General features: G+C 57.0%; 1 protein-coding gene across 1 annotated transcript in view; it reads left to right on the plus strand.

Annotated features, from left to right (window-relative positions):
• Window positions 1-20,472, plus strand: part of LOC149436250 (vitamin D3 hydroxylase-associated protein-like) — a 70,360-nt gene extending 49,888 nt beyond the window's left edge. Inside the window, 10 exon segments of the mRNA XM_089661815.1 lie at window positions 1,002-1,126; window positions 1,810-1,935; window positions 2,603-2,700; window positions 11,652-11,751; window positions 14,680-14,723; window positions 15,743-15,782; window positions 15,850-15,918; window positions 15,920-15,959; window positions 19,050-19,195; window positions 19,896-20,472. Of these exon segments, the coding sequence (XP_089517941.1) occupies window positions 1,002-1,126; window positions 1,810-1,935; window positions 2,603-2,700; window positions 11,652-11,751; window positions 14,680-14,723; window positions 15,743-15,782; window positions 15,850-15,918; window positions 15,920-15,959; window positions 19,050-19,195; window positions 19,896-20,015 (908 nt within the window). The 3' untranslated portion in view covers window positions 20,016-20,472.
• Window positions 20,473-22,466: the final 1,994 nt, after the last annotated feature.

Raw genomic sequence — 22,466 nt, forward strand, 5'->3', positions numbered from 1 at the left:
TGTATGTTGTCTCTGTCCTCCATGGGGCTGTATGTTGTCTCTGCCCTCCATGGGGCTGTATGTTGTCTCTGTCCTCCATGGGGCTGTATGTTGTCTCTGTCCTCCATGGGGCTGTATGTTGTCTCTGCCCTCCATGGGGCTGTATGTTGTCTCTGCCCTCCATGGGGCTGTATGTTGTCTCTGCCCTCCATGGGGCTGTATGTTGTCTCTGCCCTCCATGGGGCTGTATGTTGTCTCTGCCCTCCATGGGGCGGTATGTTGTCTCTGCCCTCCATGGGGCGGTATGTTGTCTCTGCCCTCCATGGGGCTGTATGTTGTCACTGTCCTCCATGGGGCTGTATGTTGTCTCTGCCCTCCATGGGGCGGTATGTTGTCTCTGCCCTCCATGGGGCGGTATGTTGTCTCTGCCCTCCATGGGGCTGTATGTTGTCTCTGCCCTCCATGGGGCTGTATGTTGTCTCTGCCCTCCATGGGGCTGTATGTTGTCTCTGCCCTCCATGGGGCTGTATGTTGTCTCTGCCCTCCATGGGGCTGTATGTTGTCTCTGTCCTCCATGGGGCTGTATGTTGTCTCTGCCCTCCATGGGGCTGTATGTTGTCTCTGCCCTCCATGGGGCTGTATGTTGTCTCTGCCCTCCATGGGGCTGTATGTTGTCTCTGCCCTCCATGGGGCGGTATGTTGTCTCTGCCCTCCATGGGGCTGTATGTTGTCACTGTCCTCCATGGGGCTGTATGTTGTCTCTGCCCTCCATGGGGCTGTATGTTGTCTCTGCCCTCCATGGGGCGGTATGTTGTCTCTGCCCTCCATGGGGCTGTATGTTGTCTCTGCCCTCCATGGGGCTGTATGTTGTCTCTGCCCTCCATGGGGCTGTATGTTGTCTCTGTCCTCCATGGGGCTGTATGTTGTCTCTGTCCTCCATGGGGCTGTATGTTGTCTCTGCCCTCCATGGGGCTGTATGTTGTCTCTGATGAGATCTCACATTGTGTGTTTGGTGTCCCCAGCTGTCAATATGCCGGGTCCCATGGCACGAGATGTGGACAGCCTGGCCCTGTTTATGAGAGCCGTGCTCTGCGATGAGCTGTTCCAGTTGGACCCGACCATCCCCCCGATACCATTCAGAGACGAGGTACGAACCATCATTGCCCAACCTGGAACCTCTGCTGTGAGGTTCTCTCTGGATCCAGGATGTCTACGTTGTGCTCCATGAACTCTCATACAGTATGTCCTGCATTGTGTCTCCTCTGGGGCCCCTGTCCTCTGACATGTCTCCTCTGGGGCCCCTGTCCTCTATGACATGTCTCCTCTGGGGCCCCAGTCCTCTATGACATGTCTCCCCTGGGGCCCCAGTCCTCTATGACATGTCTCCCCTGGGGCCCCTGTCCTCTATGACATGTCTCCCCTGGGGCCCCTGTCCTCTATGACATGTCTCCTCTGGGGCCCCTGTCCTCTATGACGTCTCTCCTGGGGCCCCTGTCCTCTATGACATGTCTCCTCTGGGGCCCCTGTCCTCTATGACATGTCTCCTCTGGGGCCCCTGTCCTCTATGACATGTCTCCTCTGGGGCCCCTGTCCTCTATGACATGTCTCCCCTGGGACCCCTGTCCTCTATGACATGTCTCCCCTGGGGCCCCTGTCCTCTATGACATATCTCCTCTGGGGCCCCTCTCATTCCTTGTTCTTTGAAGCAGGGATAATACTCCCCATACTTTCCTCACCAGTAATCTGGCCCCACCCAGGCACAATCTGGTGTCACCTCCCATGAGGAGCAGATATGGCCGATTTCTGGTTTTTCTCATTTTCTCCTTACAGATCTATAAATCCACAAAGCGCCTGACCATTGGATTCTATGACACCGATGGATATTTCCTCCCTCATCCGAGTGCGAGGCGAGCAATCCAAGAAACCAAAGCCCTCCTGGAAGAGGCGGGACACAAGGTGGGGCCCCGATAACGGCTCCTACAAGTTGTATCCGTCACTTGGAGCTGAAACTGCTTTTATTTATAGCGGAAAGCTGAGCAAAATAAGTTGGAGGAGTTTTCCGTCTCGGAGATGTTTGACTGCAGGATGTCCAAAATATTACAAACCCAACATGAGGGGAGACAGGTGTGGGAGGAGCTGGAGGGGTGAGAGGTGTGGGAGGAGCTGGAGGGGTGAGAGGAGTGCGTGGGGGGAGTGATAGGGGTGAGAAGAGGGGGGGGGAGGGTGTGATGGGGTGAGAGGAGTGGGGGGGTGACAGGTGTAGGAGGAGCTGGAGGGGTGAGAGGAGTGTGTGTGGGGGGGGGGGGGTGTGATGGAGTGGGGGGGTGATAGGGTGGGAGGAGCTGGAGGGGGGAGGTGAGAATTGTGAGGGAGTGGGGTGAGAGGAGCTGGAGGGATGAAAGCTGTGGGGTGGGGGTGGGGGGGTGAAAGCTGTGGGGGGGGGGTGGGAGGAGCTGGAGGGGTGAGAGGTGTGTGTGTGGGCAGGGGGGGGGGGGGGTGAGAGGAGCTGATACACCCGGGAAGATGTCCGCAGAGACACGCTCCGTCCCGATCCGACACATTATATCACATTGTGTGTTCTGTACATTATAACTGATTGGATGTTTTGTTGCTTTTTCTCCAGTTGGTTCCATTTACTCCACCGAGAATCGAATACGCGCTGAACGAGCTCTGCATTCGCGGATTCTTCGCTGATGGGGGCAAGACTCTGGCAGAGAAATTGTGAGTTGATGGGGTGTCAGTGTATATACTGTATATAGGGGTGTCAGTGTATATAGGGGTGTCCGTGTATATAGGGGTGTCAGTGTATATAGGGGTGTCAGTGTATATAGTATATAGGGGTGTCAGTGTATATAGGGGTGTCAGTGTATATAGTATATAGGGGTGTCAGTGTATATAGGGGTGTCAGTGTATATAGTATATAGGGGTGTCAGTGTATATAGGGGTGTCAGTGTATATAGGGGTGTCAGTGTATATAGTATATAGGGGTGTCAGTGTATATAGGGGTGTCAGTGTATATAGTATATAGGGGTGTCAGTGTATATAGGGGTGTCAGTGTATATAGGGGTGTCAGTGTATATAGGGGTGTCAGTGTATATACTGTATATAGGGGTGTCAGTGTATATAGGGGTGTCAGTGTATATAGTATATAGGGGTGTCAGTGTATATAGGGGTGTCAGTGTATATAGTATATAGGGGTGTCAGTGTATATAGGGGTGTCAGTGTATATAGTATATAGGGGTGTCAGTGTATATAGGGGTGTCAGTGTATATAGTATATAGGGGTGTCAGTGTATATAGGGGTGTCAGTGTATATAGGGGTGTCAGTGTATATAGGGGTGTCAGTGTTTGTATATACAGTACACGGCTCCACCAATGACAGGAAGACTCTGAGAACCCATCAGATCCCAATGGGGAGGATCTCCTGCTGGATCTCTATACTGACATGGACGGGGGATGGGTAACGGGGGGGGCACCCCATCATTGGATGGAAATGATCGACCTACAGAGGACTGAATTCACAGACACCCCGAAAATCAAAGTGAAGAAATGATGCAGCAGGCGAGTCCATGTTGGTGAAATGTCATTGCAGCAACTCAGAATGGTCCTCAGTAGTCTGTGTGGCCCCCACGTGCTTGTATGCATGCCTGACAACGTTGGGGGAGGGGGCCTAATGAGACCACGGATGGTGTCCTGGGGGATTTCCTCCCAGATCTGGACCGGGAATCACTGAGCTCCTGGACAGTCTGAGGTGCAACCTGGCGGCATCGGATGCCCCGACACATGACATCCCAGAGGGGTTCTATTGGGTTTAGGTCAGGCGAGCGTTGGGGGCCATTCAATGGTATCAATTCCTTCATCCTCCAGGAACTGCCTGCATACTCTCACCATGAGGCCGGGCATTGTCTGCACCAGGAGGAACCCGGGACCCACCGCACCAGGAGGAACCCAGAACCCACTGCACCAGGAGGAACCCAGGACCCACTGCACCAGGAGGAACCCAGGACCCACTGCACCAGGAGGAACCCAGGACCCACTGCACCAGGAGGAACCCAGGACCCACTGCAGCAGGAGGAACCCAGGACCCACTGCACCAGGAGGAACCCAGGACCCACCGCACCAGGAGGAACCCGGGACCCACTGCACCAGGAGGAACCCAGGACCCACCGCACCAGGAGGAACCCGGGACCCACCGCACCAGGAGGAACCCAGGACCCACCGCACCAGGAGGAACCCAGGACCCACCGCACCAGGAGGAACCCGGGACCCACCGCACCAGGAGGAACCCGGGACCCACCGCACCAGGAGGAACCCGGGACCCACTGCACCAGGAGGAACCCGGGACCCACTGCACCAGGAGGAACCCAGGACCCACCGCACCAGGAGGAACCCGGGACCCACCGCACCAGGAGGAACCCGGGACCCACCGCACCAGGAGGAACCCGGGACCCACTGCACCAGGAGGAACCCGGGACCCACTGCACCAGGAGGAACCCGGGACCCACTGCACCAGGAGGAACCCGGGACCCCCCGCACCATCGTACAGTCTGACAATGGGTCCAAGGATTTCATCCCCGTACCTAATGGCAGTCAGGGTCCCATTGTCTGGCCTGTAGAGGTCTGTGTGTCCCTCCATGGAGATGCCCCCCCAGACCATCACTGACCCACCACCAGAACAGTCATACTGAACCATGTTCCAGGCAGCAGAACGTTCTCCACGGCTTCTCCAGACCCTTTCACGTCTCTCACATGTGCTCAGGGGGAACCTGCTCTCATCTGTGACAAGAACAGGGAGCAGGTCGTGGACCTGCCAATTCTGGGGTTCAATGGCCAATGCCAATCCAGCTCTATGGTGCCAGGCAGTGATCACGGGGCCCACTAGAGGATGTCGGGCCCTCAGGCCACCCTCATGAAGTCTGTTTCTGATTGTTTGGTCAGAGACATTCCCACCAGTGGCCTGCTGGAGGTCATTTTGTAGGGCTCTGGCAGGGCTCCTCCTGTTCCTCCTCCACAAAGGAGCAGATACCGGTCCTGCTGATGGGTTAAGGACCTTCTACGGCCCTGTCCAGCCCTCCTAGAGGAACTGCCTGTCTCCTGGAATCTCCTCTATGCTCTCGTCTCCTGGAATCTCCTCCATGTTCTCGTCTCCTGGAATCTCCTCCATGTTCTCGTCTCCTGGAATCTCCTCCATGTTCTCGTCTCCTGGAATCTCCTCCATGTTCTCGTCTCCTGGAATCTCCTCCATGTTCTCGTCTCCTGGAATCTCCTCCATGTTCTCGTCTCCTGGAATCTCCTCCATGTTCTCGTCTCCTGGAATCTCCTCCATGTTCTCGTCTCCTGGAATCACCTCCATGTTCTCGTCTCCCGGAATCTCCTCCATGCTCTCGTCTCCTGGAATCTCCTCCATGTTCTTGTCTCCCGGAATCTCCTCCATGTTCTTGTCTCCAGGAATCTCCTCCATGTTCTTGTCTCCCGGAACCTCCTCCATACTCTTGTCTCCTGGAATCTCCTCCATGCTCCCGTCTCCCGGAACCTCCTCCATACTCTTGTCTCCTGGAATCTCCTCCCTGCTCTTGAGACTGTGCTGGGAGACACAGCAAACCTTCTGGCAATGGCAGGTATTGATGGGCCATCCTGGAGGAGTTGGACTGCCTGTGTGACCTCTGTAGGGTCCAGGTATGGCCTCATGTTACCAGTAGTGACACCGACCCGAGCCAAATGCAACACGAGTGAAAAACAGTCAGAAATGATGAGGAGGGAAAACAGTGTTAGTGTCCTCCACCTGTAAAACCATTCCTGTTTTGGGGGTTGTCTCATTGTTGCCCATCTAGTGCACCTGTTTGGTAATTTCATGAACACCAAAGCAGCTGAAACTGATGAACAACCCCCTCTGCTACTTACCTGACCAGATCCTCTGCGACTTACCTGACCAGATCCATATCCCAGGAGAGAGAATCGACTCGGATTACAAAGTCGTCCTGTCATTGGTCGGAGCCGTGTAATATAAGGGGGTGTTGGTCTATACAGTATACGGGGGTGTCGGTGTATACGGGGGTGTCGGTGTATACGGGGGTGTCGGTGTATACAGTATACGGGGGTGTCGGAGTATATAGTATACGGGGGTGTCGGAGTATATAGTATACGGGGGTGTCGGAGTATATAGTATACGGGGTTGTCGGTGTATACAGTATACGGGGGTGTCGGAGTATATAGTATACGGGGGTGTCGGAGTATATAGTATACGGGGGTGTCGGTGTATACGGGGGTGTCGGTGTATACAGTATACGGGGGTGTCGGTGTATTTAGTATACGGGGGTGTCGGTGTATATAGTATATGGGGGTGTCGGAGTATACGGGGGTGTCGGAGTATACGAGGGTGTCGGTGTATACAGTATACGGGGGTGTCGGAGTATACGGGGGTGTCGGAGTATACGAGGGTGTCGGTGTATACAGTATACGGGGGTGTCGGAGTATATAGTATACGGGGTTGTCGGTGTATATAGTATACGGGGGTGTCGGTGTATAGGGGGGTGTCGGTGTATACAGTATACGGGGGTGTCGGTGTATATAGTATACGGGGGTGTCGGAGTATACGAGGGTGTCGGTGTATATAGTATACGGGGGTGTCGGAGTATACGAGGGTGTCGGTGTATACAGTATACGGGGGTGTCGGAGTATATAGTATACGGGGTTGTCGGTGTATATAGTATACGGGGGTGTCGGAGTATATAGTATACGGGGGTGTCGGAGTATAGGGGGGTGTCGGTGTATACAGTATACGGGGGTGTCGGAGTATATAGTATACGGGGGTGTCGGTGTATTTAGTATACGGGGGTGTCGGTGTATATAGTATATGGGGGTGTCGGAGTATACGGGGGTGTCGGAGTATACGGGGGTGTCGGAGTATATAGTATACGGGGGTGTCGGAGTATATAGTATACGGGGGTGTCGGAGTATACGGGGGTGTCGGTGTATACAGTATACGGGGGTGTCGGAGTATATAGTATACGGGGGTGTCGGAGTATACAGTATACGGGGGTGTCGGAGTATATAGTATACGGGGGTGTCGGAGTATATAGTATACGGGGGTGTCGGTGTATATAGTATACGGGGGTGTCGGAGTATACAGTATACGGGGGTGTCGGAGTATACAAGGGCGTCGGTGTATATGGGGGTGTCGGAGTATATAGTATACGGGGGTGTCGGTGTATACAGTATATGGGGGTGTCGGAGTATACGAGGGTGTCGGTGTATATGGGGGTGTCGGAGTATATAGTATACGGGGGTGTCGGTGTATACAGTATATGGGGGTGTCGGAGTATACGAGGGTGTCGGTGTATATGGGGGTGTCGGTGTATACAGTATATGGGGGTGTCGGAGTATACAGTATACGGGGGTGTCGGAGTATATAGTATACGGGGTGTCGGAGTATATAGTATACGGGGGTGTCGGTGTATATAGTATATGGGGGTGTCGGAGTATACGGGGGTGTCGGAGTATATAGTATACGGGGGTGTCGGTGTATACAGTATACGGGGGTGTCGGAGTATATAGTATATGGGGGTGTCGGTGTATTTAGTATACGGGGGTGTCGGTGTATATAGTATATGGGGGTGTCGGAGTATACGGGGGTGTCGGAGTATACGGGGGTGTCGGTGTATACAGTATACGGGGGTGTCGGTATATATGGGGGTGTCGGAGTATATAGTATACGGGGGTGTCGGAGTATATAGTATACGGGGGTGTCGGTGTATACGGGGGTGTCGGTATATATGGGGGTGTCGGAGTATATAGTATACGGGGGTGTCGGAGTATATAGTATACGGGGGTGTCTGTGTATATAGTATACGGGGGTGTCGGAGTATACGGGGGTGTCGGTGTATATGGGGGTGTCGGAGTATATAGTATACGGGGGTGTCGGTGTATACAGTATATGGGGGTGTCGGAGTATACGAGGGCGTCGGTGTATATGGGGGTGTCGGAGTATATAGTATACGGGGGTGTCGGAGTATATAGTATACGGGGGTGTCGGTGTATATAGTATATGGGGGTGTCGGTGTATATAGTATATGGGGGTGTCGGAGTATACGAGGGCGTCGGTGTATATGGGGGTGTCGGAGTATATAGTATACGGGGGTGTCGGTGTATACAGTATATGGGGGTGTCGGAGTATACGAGGGCGTCGGTGTATATGGGGGTGTCGGAGTATATAGTATACGGGGGTGTCGGTGTATACAGTATATGGGGGTGTCGGAGTATACGGGGGTGTCGGTGTATATAGTATACGGGGGTGTCGGTGTATATAGTATATGGGGGTGTCGGAGTATACGAGGGCGTCGGTGTATATGGGGGTGTCGGAGTATATAGTATACGGGGGTGTCGGTGTATACAGTATATGGGGGTGTCGGAGTATACGAGGGCGTCGGTGTATATGGGGGTGTCGGAGTATATAGTATACGGGGGTGTCGGTGTATACAGTATATGGGGGTGTCGGAGTATACGGGGGTGTCGGTGTATATGGGGGTGTCGGAGTATATAGTATACGGGGGTGTCGGTGTATACAGTATATGGGGGTGTCGGAGTATATAGTATACGGGGGTGTCGGAGTATATAGTATACGGGGGTGTCGGAGTATACGGGGGTGTCGGTGTATACAGTATACGGGGGTGTCGGTATATATGGGGGTGTCGGAGTATATAGTATACGGGGGTGTCAGAGTATATAGTATACGGGGGTGTCGGTGTATACGGGGGTGTCGGTATATATGGGGGTGTCGGAGTATATAGTATATGGGGGTGTCGGAGTATACGGGGGTGTCGGAGTATACGGGGGTGTCGGTGTATACAGTATACGGGGGTGTCGGTATATATGGGGGTGTCGGAGTATATAGTATACGGGGGTGTCGGTGTATACGGGGGTGTCGGTATATATGGGGGTGTCGGTGTATATAGTATATGGGGGTGTCGGAGTATACGGGGGTGTCGGAGTATACGGGGGTGTCGGTGTATACAGTATAGGGGGGTGTCGGTATATATGGGGGTGTCGGAGTATATAGTATACGGGGGTGTCGGAGTATATAGTATACGGGGGTGTCGGTGTATACGGGGGTGTCGGTATATATGGGGGTGTCGGAGTATATAGTATACGGGGGTGTCGGTGTATATAGTATACGGGGGTGTCGGAGTATACAGTATACGGGGGTGTCGGAGTATATAGTATACGGGGGTGTCGGAGTATACAGTATACGGGGGTGTCGGAGTATACGAGGGCGTCGGTGTATATGGGGGTGTCGGAGTATATAGTATACGGGGGTGTCGGTGTATACAGTATATGGGGGTGTCGGAGTATACGGGGGTGTCGGTGTATATGGGGGTGTCGGAGTATATAGTATACGGGGGTGTTGGTGTATACAGTATATGGGGGTGTCGGAGTATACGGGGGTGTCGGTGTATATGGGGGTGTCGGAGTATATAGTATACGGGGGTGTCGGTGTATACAGTATATGGGGGTGTCGGAGTATACAGTATACGGGGGTGTCGGAGTATATAGTATACGGGGGTGTCGGTGTATTTAGTATATGGGGGTGTCGGAGTATACGGGGGTGTCGGAGTATATAGTATATGGGGGTGTCGGTGTATTTAGTATACGGGGGTGTCGGTGTATATAGTATATGGGGGTGTCGGAGTATACGGGGGTGTCGGAGTATACGGGGGTGTCGGTGTATACAGTATACGGGGGTGTCGGTATATATGGGGGTGTCGGAGTATATAGTATACGGGGGTGTCAGAGTATATAGTATACGGGGGTGTCGGTATATATGGGGGTGTCGGAGTATATAGTATACGGGGGTGTCGGTGTATACGGGGGTGTCGGAGTATATAGTATACGGGGGTGTCTGTGTATATAGTATACGGGGGTGTCGGAGTATATAGTATATGGGGGTGTCGGAGTATACAGTATACGGGGGTGTCGGAGTATACGAGGGTGTCGGAGTATATAGTATACGGGGGTGTCGGTGTATACAGTATACGGGGGTGTCGGAGTATACGACGGTGTCGGTGTATTTGGGGGTGTCGGAGTATATAGTATACGGGGGTGTCGGTGTATATAGTATACGGGGGTGTCGGAGTATACGAGGGTGTCGGTGTATATGGGGGTGTCGGTGTATATGGGGGTGTCGGAGTATATGGGGGTGTCGGAGTATATAGTATACGAGGGTGTCGGTATATACGGGGGTGTCGGTGTATATGGGGGTGTCGGAGTATATAGTATACGGGGGTGTCGGTGTATACAGTATACGGGGGTGTCGGAGTATACGAGGGTGTCGGTGTATATGGGGGTGTCGGAGTATATAGTATACGGAGGTGTCGGAGTATACGGGGGTGTCGGAGTATATAGTATACGGGGGTGTCGGAGTATACGAGGGTGTCGGTGTATATGGGGGTGTCGGAGTATATAGTATACGGGGGTGTCGGAGTATATAGTATACGGGGGTGTCGGAGTATACAGTATACGGGGGTGTCGGAGTATACGGGGGTGTCGGAGTATACGGGGGTGTCGGTGTATACAGTATACGGGGGTGTCGGAGTATACGGGGGTGTCGGAGTATATAGTATACGGGGGTGTCGGAGTATACGGGGGTGTCGGAGTATACAGTATACGGGGGTGTCGGAGTATATAGTATACGGGGGTGTCGGTGTATACGGGGGTGTCGGAGTATACAGTATACGGGGGTGTCGGAGTATACAGTATACGGGGGTGTCGGAGTATACGAGGGTGTCGGTGTATACGGGGGTGTCGGAGTATACGGGGGTGTTGGAGTATACGGTATACGGGGGTGTCGGAGTATACGAGGGTGTCGGTGTATACAGTATACGGGGGTGTCGGAGTATACGGGGGTGTCGGAGTATACGGGGGTGTCGGAGTATACGGGGGTGTCGGAGTATACGGGGGTGTCGGAGTATATAGTATACGGGGGTGTCGGAGTATACGAGGGTGTCGGTGTATATGGGGGTGTCGGAGTATATAGTATACGGGGGTGTCGGAGTATATAGTATACGGGGGTGTCGGAGTATACAGTATACGGGGGTGTCGGAGTATACGGGGGTGTCGGAGTATACGGGGGTGTCGGTGTATACAGTATACGGGGGTGTCGGAGTATACGGGGGTGTCGGAGTATATAGTATACGGGGGTGTCGGAGTATACGGGGGTGTCGGAGTATACAGTATACGGGGGTGTCGGAGTATATAGTATACGGGGGTGTCGGTGTATACGGGGGTGTCGGAGTATACAGTATACGGGGGTGTCGGAGTATACAGTATACGGGGGTGTCGGAGTATACGAGGGTGTCGGTGTATACGGGGGTGTCGGAGTATACGGGGGTGTTGGAGTATACGGTATACGGGGGTGTCGGAGTATACGAGGGTGTCGGAGTATACGGTATACGGGGGTGTCGGTGTATACAGTATACGGGGTGTCGGAGTATACGGGGGTGTCGGAGTATACGGGGGTGTCGGAGTATACGGGGGTGTCGGTGTATACGGGGGTGTCGGAGTATACAGTATACGGGGGTGTCGGAGTATACGGGGGTGTCGGAGTATACGGGGGTGTCGGAGTATACGGGGGTGTCGGAGTATATACTATACAATGTATATTGCCTTTCTCCCCCGCAGTAAGCCGGACATCGTAGATCCGCACCTGAAGCAGCAGCTCCTCCTCTGGAGGGCTCCATCCATTGTGAAGAAGTTGGGGGCGTTCTTCCTGAGGACGATGGTGAGTCGATGAACTGAGGAGGATATCTCTCCGCTGACTCTGCACAGGACGATTGCTCGGTGCCGCCATCTTGGACCCAAAGTTTGAATGCAATGCCTGTGGTGTCCAAGATGGGAGGGGATGGAGTGGTAGCGGTGTCACTGATGGGAGGGGGATGGAGTGGTAGCGGTGTCACTGATGGGAGGGGGTGGAGTGGTAGCGGTGTCACTGATGGGAGGGGGTGGAGTGGTAGCGGTGTCACTGATGGGAGGGGGTGGAGTGGTAGCGGTGTCACTGATGGGAGGGGATGGAGTGGTAGCGGTGTCACTGATGGGAGGGGGTGGAGTGGTAGCGGTGTCACTGATGGGAGGGGGTGGAGTGGTAGCGATGTCACTGATGGGAGGGGGTGGAGTGGTAGCGGTGTCACTGATGGGAGGGGGTGGAGTGGTAGCGGTGTCACTGATGGGAGGGGATGGAGTGGTAGCGGTGTCACTGATGGGAGGGGGTGGAGTGGTAGCGGTGTCACTGATGGGAGGGGGTGGAGTGGTAGCGGTGTCACTGATGGGAGGGGATGGAGTGGTAGCGGTGTCACTGATGGGAGGGGGTGGAGTGGTAGCGGTGTCACTGATGGGAGGGGGTGGAGTGGTAGCGGTGTCACTGATGGGAGGGGGTGGAGTGGTAGCGGTGTCACTGATGGGAGGGGGTGGAGTGGTAGCGGTGTCACTGATGGGAGGGGGTGGAGTGGTAGCGGTGTCACTGATGGGAGGGGGTGGAGTGGTAGCGGTGTCACTGATGGGAGGGGGTGGAGTGGTAGCGGTGTCACTGATGGGAGGGGGTGGAGTGGTAGCGATGTCACTGATGGGAGGGGGTGGAGTGGTAGCGGTGTCACTGATGGGAGGGGGTGGAGTGGTAGCGGTGTCACTGATGGGAGGGGATGGAGTGGTAGCGGTGTCACTGATGGGAGGGGGTGGAGTGGTAGCGGTGTCACTGATGGGAGGGGGTGGAGTGGTAGCGGTGTCACTGATGGGAGGGGGTGGAGTGGTAGCGGTGTCACTGATGGGAGGGGGTGGAGTGGTAGCGGTGTCACTGATGGGAGGGGGGTGGAGTGGTAGCGGTGTCACTGATGGGAGGGGGTGGAGTGGTAGCGGTGTCACTGATGGGAGGGGGTGGAGTGGTAGCGGTGTCACTGATGGGAGGGGGTGGAGTGGTAGCGGTGTCACTGATGGGAGGGGATGGAGTGGTAGCGGTGTCACTGATGGGATGGAAGTGCATTGTCCTATGAAAAGCTTACTTTCGGTGGTCGGCTCCTCCTCCTCATCTCTGCACCAATGAAATTCCATCCAGGAGACCCCAATCCAATTCATGTGGTCCGGCTGATGCCGAGGTCAGTACTGGGTGTGCGGTAACCCATAGCAACCCACCTGCTGTCCATGCCCCGCTGGTTGCTATGGGAGATCACCTTGTGGCCCCAAAATGGACTCATCCATGTCACGGGGGGGGGATGTCATCAATGTTACGGGGGGGGGGGATCTCATCCATGTCACGAGGGGGGGGGATCTCATCAATGTCACGGGGGGGGGGATCTCATCCATGTCACGAGGGGGGGGGATCTCATCCATGTCACGGGGGGGGAGATCTCATCCATGTCACGAGGGGGGGGGATCTCATCCATGTCACGGGGGGGGAGATCTCATCCATGTCACGAGGGGGGGGATCTCATCCATGTCACGGGGGGGGGGGGAGATATCATCCATGTCACAGGGGGGGGGGATCTCATCCATGTCACGGGGGGGCAGATCTCATCCATGTCACGAGGGGGGGGGGAATCTCATCCATGTCACGAGGGGGGGGGGGAGATCTCATCCATGTCACGGGGGGGGGGAGATATCATCCATGTCACGGGGGGGGGGGATCTCATCCATGTCACAGGGGGGGGGATCTCATCCATGTCACAGGGGGGGGGATCTCATCCATGTCACGGGGGGGGGGGGGGAGATCTCATCCATGTCACGGGGGGGGGGAGATCTCATCCATGTCACGGGGGGGGGGGGGGGATCTCATCCATGTCACGGGGGGGGATCTCATCCATGTCACGGGGGGGGGGGGATCTCATCCATGTCACGAGGGGGGGGGATCTCATCCATGTCACGAGGGGGGGGGGATCTCATCCATGTCACGGGGGGAGATCTCATCCATGTCACGGGGGGGAGATCTCATCCATGTCACGGGGAGGGGGGATCTCATCCATGTCACGGGGGGGGGGTCTCATCCATGTCACGGGGAGGGGGGATCTCATCCATGTCACGGGGGGGGGGGATCTCATCCATGTCACGGGGAGGGGGGATCTCATCCATGTCACGGGGAGGGGGGGTCTTATCCATGTCACGGGGAGGGGGGATCTCATCCATGTCACGGGGAGGGGGGATCTCATCCATGTCACGGGGGGGGGGATCTCATCCATGTCACGGGGGGGGGGATCTCATCCATGTCACGGGGGGGGGGGGATCTCATCCATGTCACGGTGGGGGGGATCTCATCCATGTCACGGGGGGGGGGGAGATCTCATCCATGTCACAAGGGGGGGGGATCTCATCCATGTCACAAGGGGGGGGGGATCTCATCCATGTCACAAGGGGGGGGGGATCTCATCCATGTCACGGGGGGGGGGGGTGATCTCATCCATGTCACGAGGGGGGGGGGGGATCCCATCCATGTCACGGGGGGGGGGGGGAGATCCCATCCATGTCACGGGGGGGGGGGTGATCTCATCCATGTCACGGGGGGGGGGGGGAGATCCCATCCATGTCACGGGGGGGGGATCTCATCCATGTCACGGGGGGGGGGAGATCCCATCCATGTCACGGGGGGGGATCTCATCCATGTCACGGGGGGGGGGGGGTCATTCTAGCGCCCCCTGCAGGCTCACCATCAGTATCTCCCCCCCTGTAGTTCCCGCGGATTGCCGACCACCTGGAGGCGCACAGTGGAGTCGGGTAGGTGAGGCGACTTACCCACAATGCTTTGCCAGATTCTCTAACCGCCAATCCGCTGACTGCCACATGACTTGTTTTACACTAACCACTCGTGTGTATGATGACCCCAGTCTGTGCCCCCTATATATACCAGTCTGTGCCCCCTATATACCAGTCTGTGCCCCCTATATATACCAGTCTGTGCCCCCTATATACCAGTCTGTGCCCCCTATATACCAGTCTGTGCCCCCTATATACCAGTCTGTGCCCCCTATATACCAGTCTGTGCCCCTATATACCAGTCTGTGCCCCCTATATACCAGTCTGTGCCCCCTATATACCAGTCTGTGCCCCGTATACCAGTCTGTCCCCCTATATACCAGTCTGTGCCCCCTATATACCAGTCTGTGCCCCTATATACCAGTCTGTGCCCCGTATACCAGTCTGTGCCCCCTATATACCAGTCTGTCCCGTATATACCAGTCTGTCCCGTATATACCAGTCTGTGCCCCCTATATACCAGTCTGTGCCCCCTATATACCAGTCTGTGCCCCCTATATACCAGTCTGTGCCCCCTATATACCAGTCTGTGCCCCTATATACCAGTCTGTGCCCCCTATATACCAGTCTGTGCCCCGTATACCAGTCTGTCCCCCTATATACCAGTCTGTGCCCCCTATATACCAGTCTGTGCCCCCTATATACCAGTCTGTGCCCCTATATACCAGTCTGTGCCCCCTATATACCAGTCTGTCCCGTATATACCAGTCTGTCCCGTATATACCAGTCTGTGCCCCCTATATACCAGTCTGTGCCCCCTATATACCAGTCTGTGCCGTATATACCAGTCTGTGCCCCCTATATACCAGTCTGTGCCCCCTATATACCAGTCTGTGCCCCGTATATACCAGTCTGTGCCCCTATATACCAGTCTGTGCCCCCTATATACCAGTCTGTGCCCCTATATACCAGTCTGTGCCCCCTATATACCAGTCTGTGCCCCGGTGGTCCCCTAATCTGTCCCCTTCTCCCCCCCGCAGCTCGGTGAAGGCTCTCTGGAGACATTACACGGCCATCCAGGTAAGTCCGGTGACTCTGCCGGTGAGTTCTGTTCAGTCGGGTCACTTACCGTCATCTCTGATTTCAGGAATATCGCAGCGAGTTTATCGGTGAATGGAGGAGGCTCGGTCTGGACGCTCTGCTGTGTCCTGCGCTCAGCCCCCGCCTTCAATATTGGCCACCCTGGGAAACTCTTTGGTAACTCCGCCCCCTGTGATGTCACAGTTTGTATGTTGGAGTATGGAATAATCGCAGATTCTGGACTCCTAGGTCCTCCGCTCCTCCCACTATTCCGCTCCGCCGCTCCTCCCACTATTCTGCTCCTCCCACTATTCCGCTCCTCCCACTATTCCACTCCGCCGCTCACTAATGATTAGCGATCCGGTGATTAGCGATCCGGAGATTAGTGATCCGGTGATTAGCGATCCGGTGATTAGCGATCCGGAGATTAGCGATCCGGTGATTAGCGATCCGGTGATTAGCGATCCGGAGATTAGCGATCCGGTGTTTAGCGATTAGCGATCCGGCGATTAGTGATCCGGCGATTAGCGATCCGGCGATTAGGCATCCGGTGATTAGCGATTAGTGATCCGGTGATTAGTGATCCGGCGATTAGTGATCCGGTGATTAGTGATCCGGCGATTAGTGATCCGGTGATTAGCGATCCGGCGATTAGCGATTAGTGATCCGGTGATTAGCGATTAGTGATCCGGCGATTAGCGATCCGGCGATGAGTGATCTGGTGTAAGAGTGCGCACTCACCGGAGGCGCATTGATCAGATAAGCGGAGGTCTCCTTTAGGGTTCGGCTGGTGCCCCTCCTCTGTAGATCTGGGTGTTAGGGAAGTCACTCAGGGGGCCCCTATAACGGGGTCCGGTCACAGGCTCCTCCCCTCTCTGGTCCGGATAGATCACCTGGGGTCCTGGGATGGGGTTTAATTGCTCAGTACAGAGCAGCTGGATTGGCAAGATGGCCGCCGGACCTCCGTGATGCAGCGGCGTGACGTCACAGAGTACAAGGGCTCCTCCCAGACGCGTTTCGTATCCACAGACGTCATCAGTAGGGGTGTTGCCAAGGTCTATGTTGGTGATGATGGGGGAGGAGAGTCCAGATCTCATCCAAGATGGCCGTCTATGTGTGCCGAGCTGGGGGGAGGTCTCATGGAGCCCTGGATCTGTGTGATGGCCATGCAGCATTCTGGGGGGGTATACCTAGAGGTGGGCGGCATGCTCTGCGGTCCCTACATGTGATGGGTGGGATGCGTGGAGCTGTACGGCATAGCGTGTGGTCCCTACATGTGATGGGTGGGATGCGTGGAGCTGTACGGCATGGCGTGCGGTCCCTACATGTGATGGGTGGGATGCGTGGAGCTGTACGGCATGGCGTGCGGTCCCTACATGTGATGGGTGGGATGCGTGGAGCTGTACGGCATGGCGTGTGGTCCCTACATGTGATGGGTGGGATGCGTGGAGCTGTACGGCGTGCCGTTTGGTCCCTACCTGTGATGGGTGGAGCTGTACGGCGTGCCGTTAGGTCCCTACATGTGATGGGTGGGATGCCTGGAGCTGTACGGCGTGCCGTGTGGTCCCTACATGTGATGGGGGGGGATGCGTGGAGCTGTACGGCGTGCCGTGTGGTTCCTACATGTGATGGGTGCGATGCCCGGAGCTGTACGGCGTGCCGTGTGGTCCCTACATGTGATGGGTGGGATGCCTGGAGCTGTCGGCGTGCCGTGTGGTCCCTACATGTGATGGGTGGGATGCGTGGAGCTGTACGGCGTGCTGTGTGGTCCCTGCATGTGATGGGTGGAGCTGTACGGCGTGCTGTGTGGTCCCTGCATGTGATGGGTGGAGCTGTACGGCGTGCCGTGTGGTCCCTACATGTGAAGGGTCGGATGCCCGGAGCTGTACGGCGTGCCGTGTGGTCCCTGTATGTGATGGGTGGAGCTGTGCGGCGTGCCGTGTGGTCCCTACATGTGATGGGTGGGATGCCTGTCGCTGTACGGCATGCCGTGTGGTCTCTACATGTGATGGGTGGGATGCGTGCAGCTGTACGGCGTGCCGTGTGGTCCCTGCATGTGATGGGTGGAGCTGTACGGCGTGCTGTGTGGTCCCTGCATGTGATGGGTGGAGCTGTACGGCGTGCCGTGTGGTCCCTGCATGTGATGGGTGGAGCTGTGCGGCGTGCCGTGTGGTCCCTGCATGTGATGGGTGGAGCTGTACGGCGTGCTGTGTGGTCCCTGCATGTGATGGGTGGAGCTGTACGGCGTGCCGTGTGGTCCCTACATGTGATGGGTCGGATGCCCGGAGCTGTACGGCGTGCCGTGTGGTCCCTGCATGTGATGGGTGGAGCTGTGCGGCGTGCCGTGTGGTCCCTACATGTGATGGGTGGGATGCCTGTCGCTGTAAGGCGTGCCGTGTGGTCCCTACATGTGATGGGTGGGATGTGTGGAGCTGTACGGCGTGCTGTGTGGTCCCTGCATGTGATGGGTGGAGCTGTACGGCGTGCTGTGTGGTCCCTGCATGTGATGGGTGGAGCTGTACGGCGTGCCGTGTGGTCCCTACATGTGATGGGTGGGATGCGTGGAGCTGTGCGGCGTGCCGTGTGGTCCCTGCATGTGATGGGTGGAGCTGTGCGGCGTGCCGTGTGGTCCCTGCATGTGATGGGTGGAGCTGTGCGGCGTGCCGTGTGGTCCCTGCATGTGATGGGTGGAGCTGTGCGGCGTGCCGTGTGGTCCCTGCATGTGATGGGTGGAGCTGTGCGGCGTGCCGTGTGGTCCCTGCATGTGATGGGTGGAGCTGTGCGGCGTGCCGTGTGGTCCCTGCATGTGATGGGTGGAGCTGTACGGCGTGCCGTGTGGTCCCTGCATGTGATGGGTGGAGCTGTGCGGCGTGCCGTGTGGTCCCTGCATGTGATGGGTGGAGCTGTGCGGCGTGCCGTGTGGTCCCTGCATGTGATGGGTGGAGCTGTACGGCGTGCCGTGTGGTCCCTGCATGTGATGGGTGGAGCTGTACGGCGTGCCCTGTGGTCCCTGCATGTGATGGGTGGAGCTGTACGGCGTGCCGTGTGGTCCCTACATGTGATGGGTGGGATACGTGGAGCTGTACGGCGTGCCGTGTGGTCCCTACATGTGATGGGTGGGATACGTGGAGCTGTACGGCGTGCCGTGTGGTCCCTGCATGTGATGGGTGGAGCTGTACGGCGTGCCGTGTGGTCCCTGCATGTGATGGGTGGAGCTGTACGGCATGCTGTGTGGTCCCTACATGTGATGGTTTTGGTGTCTTCCAGCCGGGTTCAGCTTCACCATGCTCTTCAATATCCTGAACTTCCCGGCCGGAGTGGTTCCCGTCACCTCGGTGAGTGCGGAGGACGAGGAGGAGCTCACACACTACAGAGGATATCACAACGATCTCTGGGACAAGGAGGTCATCCAGGTCAGTGACACCATCCAACGTGAGGGGTCACCCCGCAGGCTCCACCCACCCACTGATGGCTCCACCCCACCGACTGACACCTGTTTTCAGTTGGTTGGGTGGAGCTGTGAGGCAATGGGGTGGGGTTGTCAGGCAGTGGGGTGGAGCTGTGAGGCAATGGGGTGGGGTTGTCAGGCAGTGGGGTGGAGCTGTGAGGCGGGGTCATCAGGCAGTGGGTGGAGTGATCAGGTGGTGGGGTGGAGTCGTCAGGCAGTGGGGTGGAGCTGTGAGACAGTGGGAGGGGTTGTTAGGAGGTGGGTGGGGTCATCAGGTGGTGGGGAGGGGTTGTCAGGAGATGAGTGGGGTTGTCGGGCGGTGGGGCGGGTTTGTAAGGCGGTGGGGAGGGGTTGTCGGGCGGTGGGGCGATGTTCTTGGACGGTGGGGCGGGGTTGTCGGGCGGTGGGGCGGGGCTCTTGGACGGTGGGGAGGGGTTGTCGGGCGGTGGGGCGGGGCTCTCGGACGGTGGGGAGGGGTTGTCGGGCGGTGGGGCGGGGCTGTCGGGCGGTGGGTGGGACATTTTCAGTAAACAATTCTTTGCATTAATGATGGGAGTGACTCCACAATCGCTGAGTGGAGACTCCTCCCAGATCTGTGATATCATCGTGCAGAGTCTCCGGATTGTGTGATGTCACTCTGATTGTCGGCCATCTTTGTCTTTCAGGGGATGGAGGGGGGTGTGGGGCTCCCGGTGGTGGTGCAGTGTGTGGCCCTCCAGTGGCAGGAAGAGCAGTGCCTCCGCCTGATGAAGGAAGTGGAAAGTGTCACCCGCGGGAAGAAGTGATGACTCCGCCCACATGGAACAGAAACTTCTTCGGCCCGCCCCTCCCCCCGCCAGCCACAACAATCTCTGACCTCCCCCCTCATCCAATCACCAAGTATTGAACTCCCATCCCACCAATCAACCCCAGCAATCACGGCCCCCCCAACCAGAGTAATCATTCATTCTCCCCCTCCCCCCCCCCCCCACACCAATCACTGATCCCCCCTGCTCCCCCCCCCCCCCCAATCACTGATCCCCCCCCTCCTCCTCCCCCACACCAATCATCGATTTCCCTCCCCCTACACACCAATCATTGATTTCCCCCCCCCCCTCCCCCAGCATCCCTCCCCCCACATGAAGATCTCGGACTTCTTTCCTCCTGATGCCCCTTCAGTGTTGGTGACGTTGGGCCCCTCGGGGGCGGGGTTTGGAGGAAGAAGAGATTTCCTTGTTAGAAATAAAATCCATTTGGAAGTTTCCAGAATATTTTCTTCCTGGTATGGAATGTGATGGAAGTCTTGGTGGGACCCCGAGTTCTCTCTGCAGACACATGGGTCATGGTGGGGGGTCCGGCCCTCTGAATGCACTCCATGGGGCTCCTAGGGGCCAATGAAATCATCAGACACATGGGTTATGGTGAGGTGTCCAACCCTCTGAACGCTCTCTATGGGGCTCCTAGGGGCCAATGAAATCATCAGACACATGGGTTATGTTGGGGAGTACAATCCTCTGAATATCCTCTATGGGGCTCCTAGGGGCCAGGGGCCAAATAAATCATCAGATACGTAGGTCATGGTGGGGAGTCTAGCCCTCTGAACATTCTCTTTGGGGCTCCTAGGGGCCAGGGGCCAATGAAATCCTCAGACACATGGGTTATGGTGGGGAGTCCAGCTCTGTGTACATTTCCCTGAGACTCCTAGGGGTTGTAGCTCTACCCCCATAGGAGCCGCTGAGTATCTTGGGTTCCCTGTTCCCTTCTGAGCCCTGGTCGGAGTGTGGCCCCCTCTGACACCGCCTTGGCCGGGCCCCTCCCTGGCTACAACACACAATAATCACCCAACGTCTGATGGCCAGCAATGTATTCCCATCAGAATGTCCACATGAGGAATCGGGGACCGGCGTGTACAGAGGTGACCCTCACAGGAGAAATCAACCATGGACCATGCCAGAGAACCACGTGAGATCGACCTGATTGTCCTGAGGGCCCCGAGATCGGTCCAAGTTCTCCTACCGAGAGGATCTTCCTGAGGGAGCAGAAAGGAAAAGAGAAGGTGAGGCAGCTAATATGAAATATTCTCATACACGGCAGAGGAGAGGCGTGTCCGGCGGATGTCCCGCCCAGGAAGAGCCAAACCTGCAGCCCGAGGGATGTCTCACACACAGTCTGCTTATCAAATTTCCTACTCCCCGCCCCCAGGGAGCCGACAACACATTCCCACATACAAACCAAGGGGATCTATACACACATAGGGGGAAGAAGGTAAAGTGGGGGGGGGAGGGGAGAGGGTGAAGCTGGGGGGGGGGAGGCAGGAAGAGGGGAGAGGGTGAAGCTAACCCATCCCCCATACTCTCTCAGACAGTGCTGATTGCACCCCGCCCCTCCTGTGTCCTAGGGCCCCTCCTGTGTCCTGGGGCCCCTCCTGTGTCCTGCCCCCCCGTGTCCTGGGGCTCCTCCTGTGTCCTGGAGTCCCTCCTGTGTCCTGGGGCTCCTCCTGCATCTTGGGGCCGCTCCTGTGTCCTGGGGTTCCTCCTGTGTCCTGGGGCCCCTCCTGTGTCCTGCCCTCCCCCTGGTGTCCTGGGGCTCCTCCTGTGTCCTGGGGGCCCCCCCTGGTGTCTTGGGGCTCCTCCTGTGTCCTGGGGCTCCTCCTGTGTCCTGGGGCCCCCCCGATCCTCCTGTGTCCTGGGGCTCCTCCTGTGTCCTGGGGCTCCTCCTGTGGCCTGGGGACCCTCCTGTGTCCTGGGGCTCCTCCTGTGTCCTGGGGACCCTCCTGTGTCCTGGGGCTCCTCCTGTGTCCTGTGGCCCCCCGATCCTCCTGTGTCCTGGGACCCCCCCCTGGTGTCTTGGGGCTCCTCCTGTGTTCTGGGGCTCCTCCTGTGTTCTGGGGCTCCTCCTGTGTCCTGGGCCCCCCCCCGTGTCCTGGGCCCCCCCTGTGTCCTGGGGCCCCCCCTGTGTCCTGGGCCCCCCCTGTGTCCTGGGGTTCCTCCTGTGTCCTGGGCCCCCCCCGTGTCCTGGGGCTCCTCCTGTGTCCTGGGGCCCCTCCTGTGTCCTGGGGTCCTCCTGTGTCCTGGGGCCCCCCATGTCCTGGGGCTCCTCCTGTGTCCTGCGCCCCCCCGTGTCCTGGGGCTCCTCCTGTGTCCTGCGCCCCCCCGTGTCCTGGGGTCCCTCCTGTGTCCTGGGCCCCCCCCCGTGTCCTGGGCCCCCCCTGTGTCCTGGGGCCCCCCCTGTGTCCTGGACCCCCCCTGTGTCCTGGG

This window comes from Staurois parvus, unplaced genomic scaffold (assembly GCF_062004578.1).
Source record: "Staurois parvus isolate SC_StPar_1 unplaced genomic scaffold, SC_StPar_1.0 ptg001392l, whole genome shotgun sequence".
Classification (NCBI taxonomy): Eukaryota; Metazoa; Chordata; class Amphibia; order Anura; family Ranidae; genus Staurois; species Staurois parvus.